This window comes from Trichoplusia ni, unplaced genomic scaffold (genome assembly GCF_003590095.1).
Source record: "Trichoplusia ni isolate ovarian cell line Hi5 unplaced genomic scaffold, tn1 tig00003368, whole genome shotgun sequence".
Taxonomy (NCBI): domain Eukaryota; kingdom Metazoa; phylum Arthropoda; class Insecta; order Lepidoptera; family Noctuidae; genus Trichoplusia; species Trichoplusia ni.
In genome coordinates this window covers 9,962-28,117 of record NW_020800385.1, presented here as the reverse complement: position 1 = coordinate 28,117, position 18,156 = coordinate 9,962, and the positions used below count along the sequence as shown (strand labels likewise).

Sequence of the window (18,156 nt, the reverse complement as noted above, 5' to 3'; positions counted from 1 at the left end):
TTGCACTTTGCAATTACACAATAATTTTTTATTATTAAAGTTAAAAAAGTCCTTAACATTAGTTAGCATACGTGATTACAATGACCCCAAGGTACAGTGTCAATTTGGTTTCTTAAAATTTGCCTTTTATCGTCTATTCTATTCAGGACTACTTTATTTACTGTTTCTGAGAATAGCACATGTTTCATTGATCTGATCATATTCATCTTTCGCTTTAAAGATAAATTTTTAAATAAAGCGTGCTTATAGTTACGTGATTTTAAACTACTGGTTATAGATTTTGATACACCTTTAGCTTTATTAATTTGCATTTTTAGTGATTTTATACAGTACAGTTTCGCTCTTAAGCCTATAAATTCAATAATTGGGTCACCTCCTAATTCATCCTTAAATAAACCAGGTATTCTTTCATTGACCTTTGGAATACAGTAATTATTGTTAGATTCAAAATTACTTGTGTCAAATTCTGTTAAATTCTGTCGTATATCTTTATATATGTCGTTAGTGTTAATTAAATACAATAAACTGTCTGTATCGGTGTAACACAATTTAGCTTTATCACCATATTTATTCTTAATAAAATTATAATGAAAATTGTACAAATGTTGTTTAGAGTATTCTAATACCGCAAATCCAACATATATTGGTCTATCTAATATAACTTTTTCTAGACCGAGTTGTATAGCTAAAAAGTTTTCATTAAATACGGAAATACTTTTTAAATTAGGTTTTGCGATTAATTTCTCAGCACCTACTGTTTTGTTGGTTTTGTTCGAATGATCACTCCATTTACTTATTAATTTCACTTCAACATGCTTTCGTTTATTTTCTATTGTTTTTCCAAAAATTGAATTATTGAACAATTTAAAAAAATCTCTTTCAAATGAAGTTAAAGCTGCTTGCCGTAGTCTAGTATTCAAATCTATATATTTTTTTAAAAAACTTTCTTGTCTAAAACAAAGGATTCTATGAATTTTTTTCAAAAGCAAACCATTTTTGAGACATTCTTTTAAATGAACATAATGAATGATGTAATTATATTTATCATACAAATTTGCGATTAGTTTTTGCGTTTTCCCTCCAATAGGAGTGAATTTCTCTGGAGCAAAAGGCAAGTCACTATGTAAATTATGTAAATGATCTGGATACGTTATATCTACTTCTAAAATGTAACCGAACTCTGAATTATCGGGAATATTAAGCACATTAAAATATTTCATATCATTGTCGGTCATGAACTTAAATTCTGAAACGGGTAATTTTTTCGTCATAGCATATCCGTAAAGATTATTACAGTCTAAGTAAATTAAATAAGTTGATGGCTTTGAATTATCAAAATGAGGTAAATAAACATTATTAGCTTTAGCATATCGTAGAGAACATTGAGCTAACCCACCTCGTATTCCTTTTTCCAACATTTCGTAAATTTCTAAGTCATGAATCATTTCTAACTGAACACCTGTATAAAGGAGCATAGCGTCCTAACTCAATCCAGGTGAACTTACATAATATGCAGGATCAAGTTTATAATGCTGGAGACAAATGTTTCTGAAGTTTTCAAATATATCACACAATAATAGTACATCACACTTTAAATACAAGTCAGTATATTCACCAAGAGAAGTAATATTAAAAAGATTCCACACATTTTGAGCATGTTTATATTCATCATCAGTTATGTGTTTCATTTGTAAAGAGTTATAAAATTTATCCTTGTCAGGTAGTTGTGTTTCATTGTATTTAGCCCATGTACAAATATATTCATATGGGTAAATACCTTTCTTTCGCATTAAATTAAATTGATTTTTTCTCGGAAAATGTGTGAATAAATGAACAAAATCATTCTCCGTTAAACTTTTACTCAGGTTATCAAGACTTGAACTAAGAAATTTAAACGAGTCTATAAATTTAATTTGTGCTGGTTTGCATCCTTTACCAGTATTTATTATTTTTGTTATGGTTAAATATTTTTCTTTAGTTTCTGCTATAATTCTTATCTCACCTTCATATTTTGATAATTCAGTTATAAATATATGAGAATCGTAGCCAACTAAATTGTGAAATATAACGGGTATAAAGGGACAAACTCTATAATTTAAATTGCATTGCGAGTGTGCCGCACCTCTATATTCAGATGTTATATGATCATGATCGCAAACTTTATCATCAAATAATAAATCATTACAAATATGGCATGTAGTTGCATTATTATAATTATCAGTCTGATCTCTTGTCATTGGTCTCATAGGTTTCTCTGTTAATAACATTTTATGAATTAATTTCACTTCTTCAATCAAGCTTTTAATAAATACTTCCACACAGTCAGATCCTCTATATGATACAAATTTATTTAAGCTGCTATCATGAGAACAACACACATAGAAAGCAAAACAGGACGGTTGATGTACTTTATTCTTTACTGTATTTTTATCATTCTGTTCCATTTTACAGTTTAACAATATACTTTCAAAGTCAGCGTATATTACAAAATTAATTTTTTGCTTTCGCTCATAATTTTTGAATTTTAATGTACTGTTCTTATCAGGTAGTACGGTTAAAATTTGAGAGCAACTATGACAATTATACTTTATTTCAGATTTAAAAAATTGTAAACATGTCTCACATAAATACATTCGTCCCTTATGACATGAAACTTGTCTTCGTACTAATCGTAGCAGATTTTTTATCAAACAGTAATGACCTTTATTATGTTTTTCAAAGAACAGTAAGTTTATATGTTTATCTTTCCTGCAATTCGTCACATAAATAGGTCCAGTTATAGTACCATGTTTATCAAACCCATAAATATTAATACTCAAGTCACAATTATTTTTTTCAAATAATTTTATATCTTTATGTGAAGGTGGAAATGAAATTCCTCTTGTATTAAGTACTGTACTAAAATGTGGATAGGAGTTGACCCTGCAAACATTATTTTTAGCTGGAAATAATGCTGCAACTACGCACCACAAAAAACAGTATTCATCATTATTATGTATATTCAAACAGCTCTTTGTATTTTTAATAACATCTGGTAGCTCTAAATAAGTACCACCCCGCATAGGGCAATATTTATTTATATTAATTTCTAAATGATTTATTGAAACAAATGACCATCCGGATTGACAATGTTCAAATTCGGTAAATTTTCTTTTAAATGTTTCTATTACATTCAAATATGTGTCATCAAAATCAGTATTATTATATATAATTTCATATTTAGTATTAAATGATTTAAGCTGTTGCTCACCTAACGTAGGCAGTAAAAAGTAAGCAAACAGCTCGAAATTAACTTTAATGCAGTTATGTCTCATTAATAACATTTTAATTATATTAGAAACATCTTTTCGCTTTTCATCTAAGAACGCCTCTGGTGTGAGGTACTCATTTTCTATAGATGGATTTAAGCGATAAGTCAGAATCCTGTTTTTAAATGCAGTTGCTATAATATGAACATTTTCAAAATTTGACTTTATTAAACAATTTGATTTATGGATATTCGTTCTTTTATGGTATCTGTATTTATGTTCGGGGATCTCAATTTTACATTTCTCGCAATATCTTTTTAATAAACAATTAGTCTCAATAACATTCGTTTCATATTCATGTTCGGGGATCTTAGTTTCGTATAAATCATTATAAGTATCTGAACTTGCTGGTATCGCATTACTCGCTTGTGTAACTGGAAACAAAATTAATATAAAACATTTTAATCGCACTGAATACTTTAATTAAGAAATAGTGGGTTACAAAAAAAAACTTAAAAACTAATTCACTGAATATAATGTAGATTATAAGGTTGATTTAGATTAGAAGATTATAATAATGTAATATTATGATTATAGGTTACATATGTTATAAAATAACTGATTATAATAATATCTCATACCAATAATTGAGTATAATACATAGGTACTTAATTATTGGTATGAACTTATAAACGTTGGAGTACAGTGTTTGAACTCCCGCCTAGTACTTATAATGAATTCATTCAAGTGCCTCCACGATTCAGAATTTTCGTCAGTTTTATTTTTTATTGTTATCACCGAGTGACGCCACCTATTCACGGGTTGAATCCGCTCTATCTCGTCACACTTGTATACTTTAAGTTCTATGTAGAACGCACCTTTTTTATTCTCATCTATTTGACGAGAAAAACCGTTGGCCAGTCTCCGTGTGACATAGGAGTAAATCATCGGAGGCTTCTTCTCCGCGGGTGCGTCTACCGCGTCGTCGTCGCTGTCACTCCCGAACACCTCGCGAGCCGTAGACTTGGTAATAGGAGGGATGGGGCGAATAACTGTCTTGCCTTTCTTACTGGTAGACGGCTGGGGGCTGCGCGTTGGCGACGATTTACGTTTCTTATTCTCCTTTGTCTTGACCTTCATCTGCACCCCGTCCGACGATTCGTCCTCCGATGGGAAAATATGGTCAGCAGTGTGTTTGGACCTAGAAAATAAATATAAAAAATATTAGATAACATTCATATAAATTGTGAATTGAATGATTGAAGAAAATGAATGAAAGTAACTTTAATGATTGAATAATAAGAAAATGAAACATGAGGAACACGAATGAATATATTGAGTAAGCATGATTGATAGAATACTAAATAAAACAAATAAATGTAGTGTTTGGACATAGCAAATAAAAAATATTGGGTAACATTTACATAAAATAAGAATGGAGTGATTGAAGAAATTAATAAAACTAGCTTGAATGATTTAATACTAAAAAATGAAACACCGAATGAAGTATAGCAGGTAATACTTACATTTTAGAAGATTGGTGGTTCTTTGGTATGTACTTCCAAATTTGGATGTGACTGCTTCTAGCTGAAGAATTGTTGTGATCCAGTCCCTGCAGATGATCTCTTAAATAGCACTACATCCACGTGACGGTATACCAATTAGGGAATAGGGCATGGGTTTGCTAAAATGCTTTGTCAGATCTACCACCCAGGTTGCTGGAAAATAACTTAGCAACATACCGAGATCACGCAATATCAATTTTATCTACTTCATATAAGATGTAATGTAGTAAAATTTAATAACACTGAAATGTATACTAATATTACACCTGGGTTTGTCTCCTCCTTTACGTTGGTAAGCAAATGTAATAGTATGTGTACAAATCTGTCACAATTTACCTACCTCATAAAGCTCGAACGATTGCTTTTTTTTATTTTTAACAGTCTTCAAAGAGGAGGTTATACCTATGTTATGAATACTCTAATAAAACTATTAAATACACGAGTGAAGTGGTGGGGCAAGCTAGTGTATTAGTATGGATGAACAAACTTACACAAAAACCGATTTCGATGTATATAATAAATTATGTTTAATTGCAATCCGAAGCGGTGTAGCGCCGTGTTGTCTAGAGTGTAGAATTACATTTACACGTTTTAAAGTACCGATAATATCGATGCTAATTTGAACTTTATGTCCCTTTACAAAGTATTTTCTAAATTCTATATAAAGGATATAATCATGCGAAAAAATAAAAATAATTTAGTTTAATTCCATCAGCGAGCGGGGGCGCAAAAGACTCTATCCTAAAATAAAATATGTCGGTGAGTTATTTTCTTTACATAGTAGGATCTATATATAATAACTTAATTAATTGAATGCAACTTAATAATTGTTACACATTTATATTCAATACAACACACTTCTAATATCGATTATTTGAATTTATAAATAAAATATACCTATAATATAAGTTACAAAATTGATATTGATTGTTATTATTATTTTTAGGACTATGAAAATGACCTGTTCAACTTCATTCCCATGAACAGGGTAGCGGAACAAAATAACGATAAACAGTTGAACCTAGAAGGTCCTAGCAGCAAGCAACTGAAAAAATCTTCAACGGCTGCATTTACCTCTGTAAAAAAACTTACACGAGGTGCTAAAATTATAAGAATCGAGATTTATGATACCGAAAACTTCCCCGATCATATAAGTTCATTATGCAATTGTGATGCTGAGTTATGTGTGCAGCATGTGGTTAAAAATGTTTTTATGGACGATATTTATAAATCTGTTAAAGAAATTGCTTTAAAAGTGTCAGATATAATGCCATAAATAAAGTTCAATCAATTATTATTGAATAGTATTTTTTTTTTCTAAAAATATAATCTTCTACTGAAATTATGATTTTTACAACCTCTTGCGATACATTTTATTTATCATCCAGTAGTTTTGATTCCTAAATTCCAATAAAAAGTGTAGAGTGAGCCCGGATCGTGTTACGAACGTGAACGGATGTTATCACGAAGTTATCACGGAGGTACGGTAAAGGTGTATGGATTTGCGATTGGTAACTTGGTAATGGTTGTTTGTAAGTATAAATAATCCATGTCACTACATCCTCTAGAGTTTTGTAGGCTAGTGACCTATAATTAGCTAGTTTTATTGACAAAAGCTTAATTATTCTTCTTTTTTTTGAGGGATAAGGGCTTCTCAGCTGAAATGAGCCAGTAAAAAGGTTGATAATCAATCAATTCACATAAAGTGCTGTAAGTATGTCGACAGTCCTATATAAGGCGACTATGAAAGTCATCTGAGCGCATTATAATATATAAAGTGTATTAGATTACACGTATAAAATAAATAGCAATGGAAATAATGATGAATGATTACTAAGTTGTTATATCATCAGTATATTTCTTATTTATTTATTTAACAGTTTATGTACACATAAAAACACAGACAAGAATAAATAATAGAAAAAAAATTGTACACGTTCTTTATCCATCTAAACCGAGTGTCGTGGGTTCGATTCCCACACGAACAAGAGTTGATATTTGTTCGGGTCTGGATTTTATCATTGTTTCTTCAATCATTCAAATGTAGAATTGGGGTTTCTGGATCTCCTCTGATCCAGAAACCCCAATTCTACACTACTGTTACAGGAACAAATTAGCCAAAATTTTTAGTCTTTTTATTTTATTCCATGATAATGTTTCATACCTCTGGGGTCATGACATACATGCTCTGGTGGAGGGGGCTCCTGAGGCGTGGGCTGCTTTTTCTTGTCTTTCTTCTTGAACGCACTCAATTGAAGGTGCTCTCTGCCTCACTGTGTCCTTTCCTTTTCTTCTCTTAGCATGTAATTCTTGTCTGTAAGTATTGTCTGTTAGGTTAAATGTTAATATAGCACCGATTATTCATGCACCAATGTTTTATTCAATTATAGCGTACAAATTACAAATTATTTCAACTATAGCGTACAAAACTATCCGCCCTGATGCCTATTGGAGTCTAAAACACTTTAAAATTATTATTTTTTGTGTTTCTTTTACTCACCAGATTGATTACAACACATCTTCGACCTTCTCGCACTATCACATACTAAAATTCATTCACTGCACAAACTACCATCTTCATATATACACAACCACATTACTCATCACAGTATTTTCGACCTTCGATTGCATAATTACTTCTTTTTATTTCTCTGTAGTTAGCGTCGTTCGCCATTGTTATCATATTCACAGATCATAATTCATAAACCATAGTACAGACACAACATACCAACATAAGAATAAGACTTCAGACGACTTCTAAACTTCCAACATGGCACAGATTAATAACTTTTATCTGATTGTTGCCATGCCATTTTAATATACCTTTTTAATGCTAGTTACGCACATGCAGATATTACATGATTTAATATTCTATTTATTTACTTTGTTCTATGTATATGTAATTTTAACATTATATTTATTTTATTTTAATCTATATATATATACTACCGATTTGACGTCATCACGTTAGGACGTCAGCTATCGCTGAAAATCAGCGCTGTGACTCTGTCTCTCTCAGGGTTGCAGCATTAAGCTGAGCGACGGCCGTATTGCGTGTTTGCGACGCATATTCTTACCTTAATGTCTCAATTTTGTACAATTCGTCCTTATGTATTTCTGGGTCACAAGCACGTAATAAAAGTTATTTTCTTTCTTTCTTTCTTTCTATGTGAGCTAGATTATCTCTGAACTGGAGCCATTCTGACATCAGCTCTTCGCTTATGGTGTCGTCCCATCCTAGTCCCATTTTCCATAACTTCTGTATCATAAATTTTGCTATGACAACAACAGGAGCTATCCAGCCCAGAGGATCATATAATTTAGCAACATCAGAAAGAACACGTCGTTTAGTAATCGGCTCCTTTGTTTCTGGTAAGTTGAGGGAATACACTGTCTCTCGATTCCAATTAACTCCTAGGACTTTAACTAAACTATTCACTTTAAGGGGTAGCTCATGATCATCTCTTTTATTTATACCCATATATTTGAGTACGTTTTCATTATTACTGCTCCACTTTTGTAACTCGAAGCCTCCCAAGTTCAGTAGTTTGTTCATGTCCTTGTAAATACTAATAGCTTCATCTTCCGTCTCGCTTCCTGTCGATAAATCGTCCATATAAAAATCAGTTTTTGTTATTTTACTTGCAGCTGGAAATTTTGTTTTCTCATCATCTGCCAATCTCTGTAATGTTTTCACAGCAAGATACGGTGCGCTTGCGGTACCAAAAGTCAATCTCACTAGTTTATAATGTTTAACTTGCTCACTCGTCGTTGGTCTCCATAATAACCTTTGATAATCTGTATCTTCATCTGCTACTCGCACCATTCTATACATTTTTATAATATCTGCCGTGATACAGATTCTATGTGTCCTCCATCTCATCAGTATGTGACGTAAATCCTGCTGCAGCTTAGGACCCACAAGCATATTGTCGTTCAAAGAAACATGGTTAGTACCATAACACGAAGCATCAAAGACTACTCGAAGTTTTGTTGTATCCTTATCTTCTCTTATAACGCCATGGTGAGGTAAATACACTGCTTTAGAATTATCGATATCCTTAGGCTCCACTTCAATCATGTGATTTAAATCAATGTATTCTTCCAAAACCTTGCTGTATTCTTCATGATATTTACTATTTTTAGCGAATTTCTTCTCTAGTAACTCAAACCTTTTTGCAGCTATTTCCTTCAATCCATTAGGTTGACCTTCTGGGTGATGGTCCTTGAATGGTAATTTTACCACATATCTTCCTTCATTGTCTCTGGTCGTTGTAGCTTCGTAATACTCTTCACATCTTTCTTCTTCCTTTGACAATCTTTTTTGTAGGATGTTTGGCTCGTTCTCTAGCTCCCAAAATAACTTAAGCATTTCATCTTCTTTCAGCTGAACATGCAAACTCGAAAAATTCTTCAGTGCTGAATTGCAATCTCGTGACATCCTTCCTGATAAAACCCAACCTAACATTGTGTTTTGTGCTAAAAGGTTACTTAAAGGATGTTTGATAACGCCGTCTAACAAGACGTCGCTGTACACCTCGGCTCCAAGGAGAATGTCTATTCTCCCTGGTGTTGCAAATCCTGGGTCAGCTAGATTAGTGGTGGGTAGTATTGTTGTTAGTGAACGCAATACATATGCCTCCACACTCACCGAGGCATTGGGATTGTGACATGATTTGACGCACAGTATAACTTTATGTTTGATTTTTGTTTGTCTCTCTCCCACACCTGACACCCAACCACTCACTGATTTACGATTAAGATTCAACAATTGTACTGTTGCCTCTGTAACAAACGAAGCTTGTGACCCTTGGTCTAACAAAGCTCTCACAACGTATTTGCAACCATTCCTACTATTTACTAAAACATTAGCAGTAGCTAATAGGACACTGTTTGATTATATATGTTCACTAGAAAAGTTGGTTACAATTTGCTCATTATTAGATACATAATTAGACGTACCTGTAGATTTGTCGTTCGCTATACCTGAACTTGAAGTTTCACCTTGCTTTGGTTTCTCGATGTACTGTCCTCTCTCGAAATGCAGAAGAGTGTGATGACGCAATCCACATTTTCTGCAACACGACGACTGTCGACACTTGCTCACGGAGTGTGAAGGCGCCAAGCAATTGAAGCATAGTTTCTTTGTCTGCACAAATTCTTGCCGTTCTTTTAGTGCTTTTTCTCCAAATTTTTTACAAGAACAGATGTAATGTTCACCATCACACAAGGCACATTTTGCTTCGGGCCCTTTTCCGCCGCTGCTGCTGGTAACATTTGAATGGAAAACCTTAGGTTTCGCTATTGGTTTGGGTTGCACTGTTTTAATTTTAGTACTCTCTATCATATCTAAAGCTCTGAACCTCGCTTCTAGAAATGCTTGCAATTCTGACCAACAGGGTATGTCGTTATTACAGGTTATACTAATTTGTTGTTCCCACAATTTTATAGTTTCAGCATCCAACTTCGACACAACTAAATAGTTAATTACCATATCCCAGGTATCAGTCTGCACACCCATGTTTTTCAAAGCTTTCAAACAAGTTGAAGTTGTGTCTACTAGTTGTTTGATTAAACTAGCCGATTCCAATTGCACAGGTTTTTGCGTAAACAAAGTCTTCAAAATTGCGTTGCTGTTAAATCTCGTATTATTGTAACGTTTTATTAATTGATTCCAAGCTTCATCATAGTTTGTATCCGTTATAGAAAAGTTTCGTAATAGTACCTCAGGTTCTCCAGATAAATTACTTTTTAGGTAATGCAGCTTCTGTACTCGTGACAGATGTCCATTGTCATGGATTAGAGTTCGGAACAGGTCGTAAAACGGTTGCCACTCCTCGTACTTCCCGGTGAATGTAGGTATCCGTATATTTGGCAACCTTATTCCGCGATTCTTGAACTCAAGTACGTCGACGTCGCTTGCTGCGGAGGATTGAGATAAGGCGGGTTGAAATTTTGATTCTTCCAAAAACGGCTGAAAGGCTTCTCTTAAAGTTGATCTATAGTTGATGTATATTTCTTCAAATTGCTCGTAAATGTTTTTCTCAAAATAAGCATCTTCTCTGTCCGCATCAGTAGTTTTCATAACAATACACTTGTGACCCTCCTTGAATTCATTCCTCAGTTCTTCTAACAAGTCCAGTCTTGTTTGTAAATAAGGACGTTTTATTCTGTCTTTCGGTGACTTCTTATAATTCTTTTCGCTGTTTTTCAAGTTTTCCAGTAACTCATTCTGGTAGTTAATTAAATCCTCCATTGTTATATGTGTTTCGCAATGTTTAATCACAAACTATCACCATAAGCACGACAAATTCACTGTAGTTTTATAAGTTCGTAACACTGAATAAAGTCTATGTATTTCTTTTCACTAATAAGTCTTTAAACCACTTCTCAGAAAAATATCCATATCACTCTGGGATGTTATTGTTATAACGCACGGCGATCGCTCGCACTTGGGTCGGCCGATCACTTGAATCCGGTTCGATATTGGACCATATTTATTTATTTATTTATTCGGGAAAACAAACAGTTACACATATTTCTTAAAATTATAAGCATTGACAAATATAAATATTCATATGTGTAGCTCACGACGTTATCCACATATTATTCAATACATTGTTGAATTTGAACTTATATGCAAACAGCGAGTAAAATTATACAGTTTTTATGAGGAGAAAAAAAAAAATCTAAAATGACAAATACAATAAACGAGAAGTATGGTTTTTACATTACATTATTGATTAGTATGTATTAATTTATTAATTTTCTGGATCAAGGAAATTCTAAACTTATTTGATGACAACGTAAATAAGTCAATATCTGAGAAAAACGTGTTGTACTTCATAGTGATACGACGCAGTGGTGCGCGGACTCCAGCGTTAGTGCGGCACGAAGAAACAGCGAATAGCGGACGTGCGCGCACCTCGCGTCTTATCACAGTTCTTGGAACAATGTAGCTTAATTTATTAGTTAAATCTAAGCAGTCGTATCTGTTACTACACATGTCAAAGAGAAACATCATTTCTAGAAAGAGGCGTCTAGACTTCAAACCCATCAAATTAATATAATTGCGTGAGTCATTGGATACTAAACTGTGACGACAACGATAACGCACCGCTTTGAGAAATCTACGCTGAATATTCTCTAAGCTATCAATATACCTTTGGTATAGAGGATTCCATATTAAAACAGCATATTCAAGTTGAGACCTAATGATTGATTTATAAAGATGAATATGTTAAGAGCAATAAGGATGTGTTTTGGTTTAAAGGGGTATTTAGAAAAAATAGACGTGTGTCTCTCGCGAACGTTTAATTTCAACTAACTAGCTTGACAATAAGTGGACTGTAAGTTTTAATATAGTTATAGCTAGTTATAGATACACTCCTCTAGGATCATGAGTACTTACTTACTTAAACACCATACATTACCATAATCTGACCTAATCAGATCTGTTTTCTAGGTACCTACTCATAGTTATTATATTTTATGTATGGAATAATGTTTAACCTGATCTTATTTCGGTGGGTAAGTTTATTTTATTTTTATGTTTTTATTATTTTCATTATATTTTAATTTTGAGTAATATTCTAACCTGATATAATCTGTTTCTTGATTATAATACTTAGCGGTTAAATGAAATGTTATTGCGAAATCTTCATTTAAACTAAAACATCAAAAATCAGACCGGAACAAATATCAATTTATCCGAGTGAGAATCGAACCCACGACACTTCGACTTTGTGATTGAAGAACGGGTCATTTTGCATTTGATTGTGTTGTGATCAGGTCTTAACCACTAAGCCAAACGTGTCGTCAAAAATGTAACAAAATAGCGGACCACTTCATGCCGTTTTAACAATACACATGTTGTATTGTATGACATCATTCATTCGATGCACTTCCTTATATGGTTTTTCATTGTATTCACTTAGTCAATACTTTGATTCGAACATCTGTTTGAAAATTAAACCATGAACTGTGGGAATTACTATATAATCGATCTTTAATGAATAAAACAAGAAAATATTTATTTCAAAAATTTATTAGTTACAAAGTGTTTATACTACATTGTCTACACGCCATTTATTTAAGCAGAGAACGTTTTTTAATGCACATACTGAATCATGATAAATACAGCTATACAGATCATGAGAGTTTACATATTGTTTATATAAGTTTAATAAACTAGGACAACCTTTATCTTCTAAGTTACTAATATTAGCACTATTTACAATGTTTCTTAACCACGACACTTTTTCTGAACCTTTGACATAAACACATTTATCTCTTAAAATATTTATAACCAAATTCTGATAATTTGAGTAAGGCACAATTCCTTCATTCCAGTATATCTTTCTATTGCGCTCAATCCAACTTACTTGTCGCCGTTCTTGTTTAGTCAAATCGTAAAATGGGAATGGAGGTTTTATTAGAAATACCTGTATTTTTTTTATCGCATAATATCGCAATCTCCTTTATTATAAACTAGCTTGTGCCCGCGACTTCGTCCGCGTGGAATAGTGACTTCCGGCAGAAAAGTATAGATAGCTGTGTCCGCGACTCCGTCAGCGTGTAACTCCTTGTGTATTAAGTTAATGTATTGGTAATATTTATTATTATTATTTATATTGGTAATATTGTTTAGATCACGTTCACATAAGGCTTAACCCTTTATAAGACACAGAACTTAAAAATATTTATAGCTTTTAAACTTTATAATAATGTGTTAAGGTTCAAATTCTGGTGGCAATATAAGTACCACTGCCTTATAAAGGTAAGGTAAAGGTACCTATAAAACGAAAATACTTTAGTGCAAAGCTTCCGGGTAAACTATATTGGAAGTTGTTGCGTCCGGCACGTGAACATAAAGCTTTCTAGAACTGCTAACCCGGGAAAGAGCAACGTATAACTGACCATGCGAGAAACAACTGACACCGAGATCTACTCCGGCAACACGAAGAGTCTGCCCTTGAGCTTTATTAGTTGTCATTGCATAACACACCGATACCGGGAATTGCGTTCTTTTAAATTGGAACGGAAAATTATTTGGTATAATGGGTATTCTGGGGATAAAGACGGTTTCTCCTGCACCACAACCTGTTACAATTTGAGCGTCGATTATATTTTGTTGCAACTGGGTTACTTTCAGTCGAGTTCCATTGCAAAGTTGTGGTGGTCTTAAATTTCGGAGTAGAATAATCGGAATGCCAATTTTTAAACAAATTTCATGAGAAGGAAGTCCGGGCATATTTAAAGAATTTAAGAATTCTATCGGGTAGGTAATTAGTGGCTTCTTGTTCATCGACCATTCTATTTATTGATCTATAAACTTTGCTTTCCCCCTGTAGATTTGACAGTATTTTGTTATTAATCTCAAATGCCTGATCATTGCGAGGAGTTAAAATGGATCATTCGCTGAGCCAAGTATTGTCCCTATTTAATATATTTGTCACCGTAAACCGACGATATCAGATGTGTTTGAGATTGAACTATACAACATAATTCAGGCGTCAAAATAAGTTTTCCTTGGTGTAGTTGTGGATAGGTACCTCCACCAATCTTTAATAATGTATTAGAAAATTGACTATTATCTGGATTATCTCCAGTTCTCACTCGCATGTTTATAGTTAAATGCATCGATTGTATATCACGCCACAAATAAGAGCTTTTCAGGCAAGCCCTAACCTCATCAGCTCGGGTTCCCCGTAGTATTACCGGTAAGGTTTGTCGGAAATCACCACAAAATAAAACCGTGATACCGCCCATTGGTCGATCATTTTGTTTTATATCCCTTAAAGTTCTGTCTACCGCTTCTACTCCTTTTCGATGGGCCATCGTACACTCATCCCATATGATTAAATTACACTCGCGTAATACCTTAGCTTTGTCGCTATTGCTTGAAATACTACAGGTTGGACTTTCCGTGCGATCTAAATCAATTGGTATTTTAAACATACTGTGAGCAGTTTTACCTCCTGGTAGCAATGTTGCAGCTATCCCTGATGAAGCTACGGCAAGAGCAATTTTACGCTGATTTCGAACATAAGCCAATATTAATTTAGTCAAAAAGGTTTTTCCAGTTCCTCCAGGTGCATCTAAAAACCATATTGTTCCCAAATTATTTTGAACACTATTGCACACGCGGTCATAAACTGAACGTTGTTCTGCAGTCATCATTGGGACACCGTTTTCTAATGTTGTCAGCAGTTCCGTTAAATTGTAACCAATCTCTGCGGAATATTCCCTATTAGTTACCTCTCCGACTGAGGTTGGTGTTGGCAAACCATATTCACAGAGTGATTTACCGCCTACTGCTGTTAAGTCATCCTGAAGAGCTAATAAGCACTGATTTATGGCAAGATCACGGAAATTATCATTAGTTGTGCCTTCATCATTGTTAGGTATATTTCTAAGAAAGTCTTCTGAAAATTTTTCTTTATATTTTTCCCATAATGTTACAGCATCTGACAAATTACAAAATGTGAGTAATGTTACAAATAAATGGCGTAACCGTCGTGGATTATCACTAACACAGGATTCTGCTAAAGCGTCATCCCAATGCTGATCATTTTCAAGCAAATGACGCGCTTGGCAAGCTGCTTGATAAGTGGGATAAACAACATCGTCTACTTTTCTCAAATCTATAAATGAGGTTGGTCCTCGCACGGTATGTAATAATAATCGCAAATAGAAACACTCAGCGTTGTTAGGATGAACGGTGTACACTCTACCAAGAACATGTTCTTTAAAAATACCTGACTCGCCATCTACAGGCCTGCCACGGCGTCTTCGATTAAAGACACCCCGTTGCTTATCGTAGGTATAATACGATGGAACTTCCTCATACAAAAGAGATTTTGCAAAATCATCAGTTTGGCAAAGTCGAAAGAATGCTAATAAACTTGTTTGTCTAGGGTTCTCTAACCGTTCTGTGACATTTTCGGCGTTGAAATATATACGTTGGCCGCCTTCAAGATGAACATCCAGATGAGTCACAGGTGGATATCTTTCGTGAATGTTGAAACTTAAGATCCGCCACACAGCTTCTGAAGAACTTATATATCTGCCTGACTGAAATCTTGTAACTTCATCATGTTCATTTCTCAAAGCAAATGTAGCTTGGTCACTGCCCTTATTAATATACTTACAAATATATTTTATTGACTCTACACTATTACACATTTCAACATTTATGTGAGCTTGAAATGCTCTGGACAACACAGGAGAATACGGAACGACCCACCTATTATCTAAAGTAACTTGTTGTCCAGACACTCGCTTTTCAACAGTAAAACCATCATTATCTCTTGAACGGCGACGATATAATGGGTATCCATCATGTCCTGTTACAGTGCCATCCACTAAGGCTTTTGGATATCTTTTAGTGCAACGACCGTCTTGCATGCAAGGAGAATTCCCGTTAAACGAACCACATGGACCATGTATCATATGAGTTTTAACAATGTCGTATAACACGGGATCTGCAATCGGACTTGGAATTTCAGCACTGATTAAACTGTCTACATCATTAGGTCGAACCTTATCTTTTAACCAAAGCAGGATATGTGCGTGAGGTAAGCCGCGTTTTTGCCATTCAATACTATACATATAACACAATACTTCTCCAAAAATTTTATCTTTGGTAAGTAGATCTATCATTGATTTTAATTTTAAATGAAAAACTCTTGCTATGATATCATGGCGGTCATGCGGTGCTTGACCCTCAAGAAGCTCCCGAGTAATTTCATCCCACTTAGGATTGGTAGTTACAGTAATAAATAAGTCGGGACGTCCATATTTTCTTACGTAACAAAAAGCATCTTGAGTACGTTCGTGCATGTATCGTGGACCACCAGTAAAGAAGAGGGCAAAATAACTAAACGACCCATATTCACCGTATCGTTATCTTGCTGCATGGCGTCGCGAAGGTGCACGTATTCTTCAACGCGCAGCTGCCTTTGATTAGATCGTATATAAACTAATCTTTCGGTTTCAATTTTTGCGTACATGTCTACAATAAACTGATTGAATAAGCCACGAAAACGTTGAAAGTATACAAACCTATTCCGTCTTACTTGCAAGTGGTAACAGTAAAATTGAAGGCATGAAATCTTTTTATTATAATTAGGTGCGCCTGTACGCGGATCAGTTTGGTATAAAGCAAAATTATAACCATCTTCCCCTCGACAGTATATCAAAGGATATTGCAAACTGTCGTAAGCCCTGTGGGTTTCATAAATACGTTGCAAACGATTATCTCTGGAACGGATAACGATATCACGCCTATCACATTCCTGGTCGACCAATACCACAGCAACTTCATTCGTGGATGGAGCATTATAACGCCCAGGGTGTTCCTGAGTTGGACGCCTATCGGCATTTATAACAATTTTATAATTGTTATCATCATCTCGAGGAAGAGCTTCTAATGCCGATTTAAAACTGCATACATACGAATTAACCTGATGCAACATGTTCTGAAGTTGTGATATGAGTTCAGTATTTAAATTCGGGAAATATTGATTTCTTATATTCGACTGTTCGTTGTAGTCGGATACAAATATATTTGAAGAAACTTAGGTTGGTTTTCAGGCAAAAGGGATCCTATCAAATGGTAAACCTGACCTTGTATCTTAAAAGTAGGCATGAAATGACCTTCTGAGATTTGTTGAGCGCCAAAGGATGTCATTTGAAATGCACTATTATAAGTGCGAATATTATCTAAAAACTGTTTAGATTGTATATGTTCCCCTAAAAGTAGTGATTTCAAAGGTTCCGGTGGGTCTTCGAATGAAGGCAAATTTATTTTACCTGTAGAACAACAGAAACCAGCTGACTCCTTACTCCACTTTGAAGCATTACAAAAACGACATACCACGTTCATATCGCCTATTACAGAAGATGATCCATAATCAATTGTGAGGTTATAAGCAAACCCACTTTTATATTTGTCGGACCAAGCCACCGAATTTCTAGATTGATCTTCTATGTGTACATCTAAGTTATTAAGGCTATGTCGAAATCTGTCTGCAGTAAGACGGGCCTCTCGCTGTTCGTCCGTTTCAAGAGACCGAATATTTTCGATTCTTAATCTTTCATTAGACAAACTTACTGATCGTTCTTGTCTCAAAGAATTATAATATTCGCGTACCGACTCTAGTCGTTGTTCATGCTCATGTGCGTCTTCGAGAGATCGAATAACATTATGGTGCACCCTATCATTTGTCAAACGGTCTTCATATTGAGTTAAAGTTTCAGATTCTCGAGATAAAATATGACGTTCGCGGTCAGCTGTGAGACGCAATTCCCTCTCAGTGTAGGTTTCTGACTCGCGAGAC

At 34.3% G+C, this 18,156-nt stretch overlaps 4 protein-coding genes across 4 annotated transcripts; all 4 read right to left on the bottom strand.

Moving 5' to 3' along the window:
• Positions 1-1,861: 1,861 nt before the first annotated feature.
• Positions 1,862-3,687, bottom strand: LOC113507863 (the record flags this gene model as incomplete). Its single annotated transcript, XM_026890783.1, has 1 exon — positions 1,862-3,687. A coding segment is annotated over exon 1 (1,462 nt), but the record flags the coding sequence as incomplete, so codon positions are not given.
• A 129-nt stretch (positions 3,688-3,816) lies between these two features.
• Positions 3,817-4,798, bottom strand: LOC113507864. The gene is made up of 2 exons (XM_026890784.1): positions 4,775-4,798; positions 3,817-4,449 (listed from the first exon to the last, which is right to left on the bottom strand). Coding segments are annotated over exons 1-2 (531 nt in total). The 5' UTR covers positions 4,777-4,798; the 3' UTR covers positions 3,817-3,920.
• Positions 4,799-7,941: 3,143 nt separating this feature from the next.
• Positions 7,942-8,856, bottom strand: LOC113507862. Its single transcript, XM_026890782.1, has one exon. It carries the CDS (start codon positions 8,739-8,741, stop codon positions 7,956-7,958), a length of 786 nt encoding a protein of 261 aa, XP_026746583.1. The 5' UTR covers positions 8,742-8,856; the 3' UTR covers positions 7,942-7,955.
• Positions 8,785-11,069, bottom strand: LOC113507865. Its single transcript, XM_026890787.1, has 4 exons — positions 9,776-11,069; positions 9,465-9,541; positions 8,851-9,200; positions 8,785-8,791 (listed from the first exon to the last, which is right to left on the bottom strand). Exons 1-4 carry the CDS (start codon positions 11,067-11,069, stop codon positions 8,785-8,787), a joined length of 1,728 nt encoding a protein of 575 aa, XP_026746588.1.
• Positions 11,070-18,156: the final 7,087 nt, after the last annotated feature.

What these genes read in the sequence shown, in the direction of transcription:
- LOC113507865 (XM_026890787.1), bottom strand. Translation starts at nt 11,069, where the DNA reads ATGGAGGATTTAATTAACTACCAGAATGAGTTACTGGAAAACTTGAAA. An exon ending in AGCGAACGACAAATCTACAG is followed by an intron (nt 9,542 to 9,775) that starts GTACGTCTAATT and finishes GTTGGGTGTCAG; the next exon opens with GTGTGGGAGAGAGACAAACA. An exon ending in GTCACAATCCCAATGCCTCG is followed by an intron (nt 9,201 to 9,464) that starts GTGAGTGTGGAG and finishes TTGCATGTTCAG; the next exon opens with CTGAAAGAAGATGAAATGCT.
- LOC113507862 (XM_026890782.1), bottom strand. Translation starts at nt 8,741, where the DNA reads ATGCTTGTGGGTCCTAAGCTGCAGCAGGATTTACGTCACATACTGATG.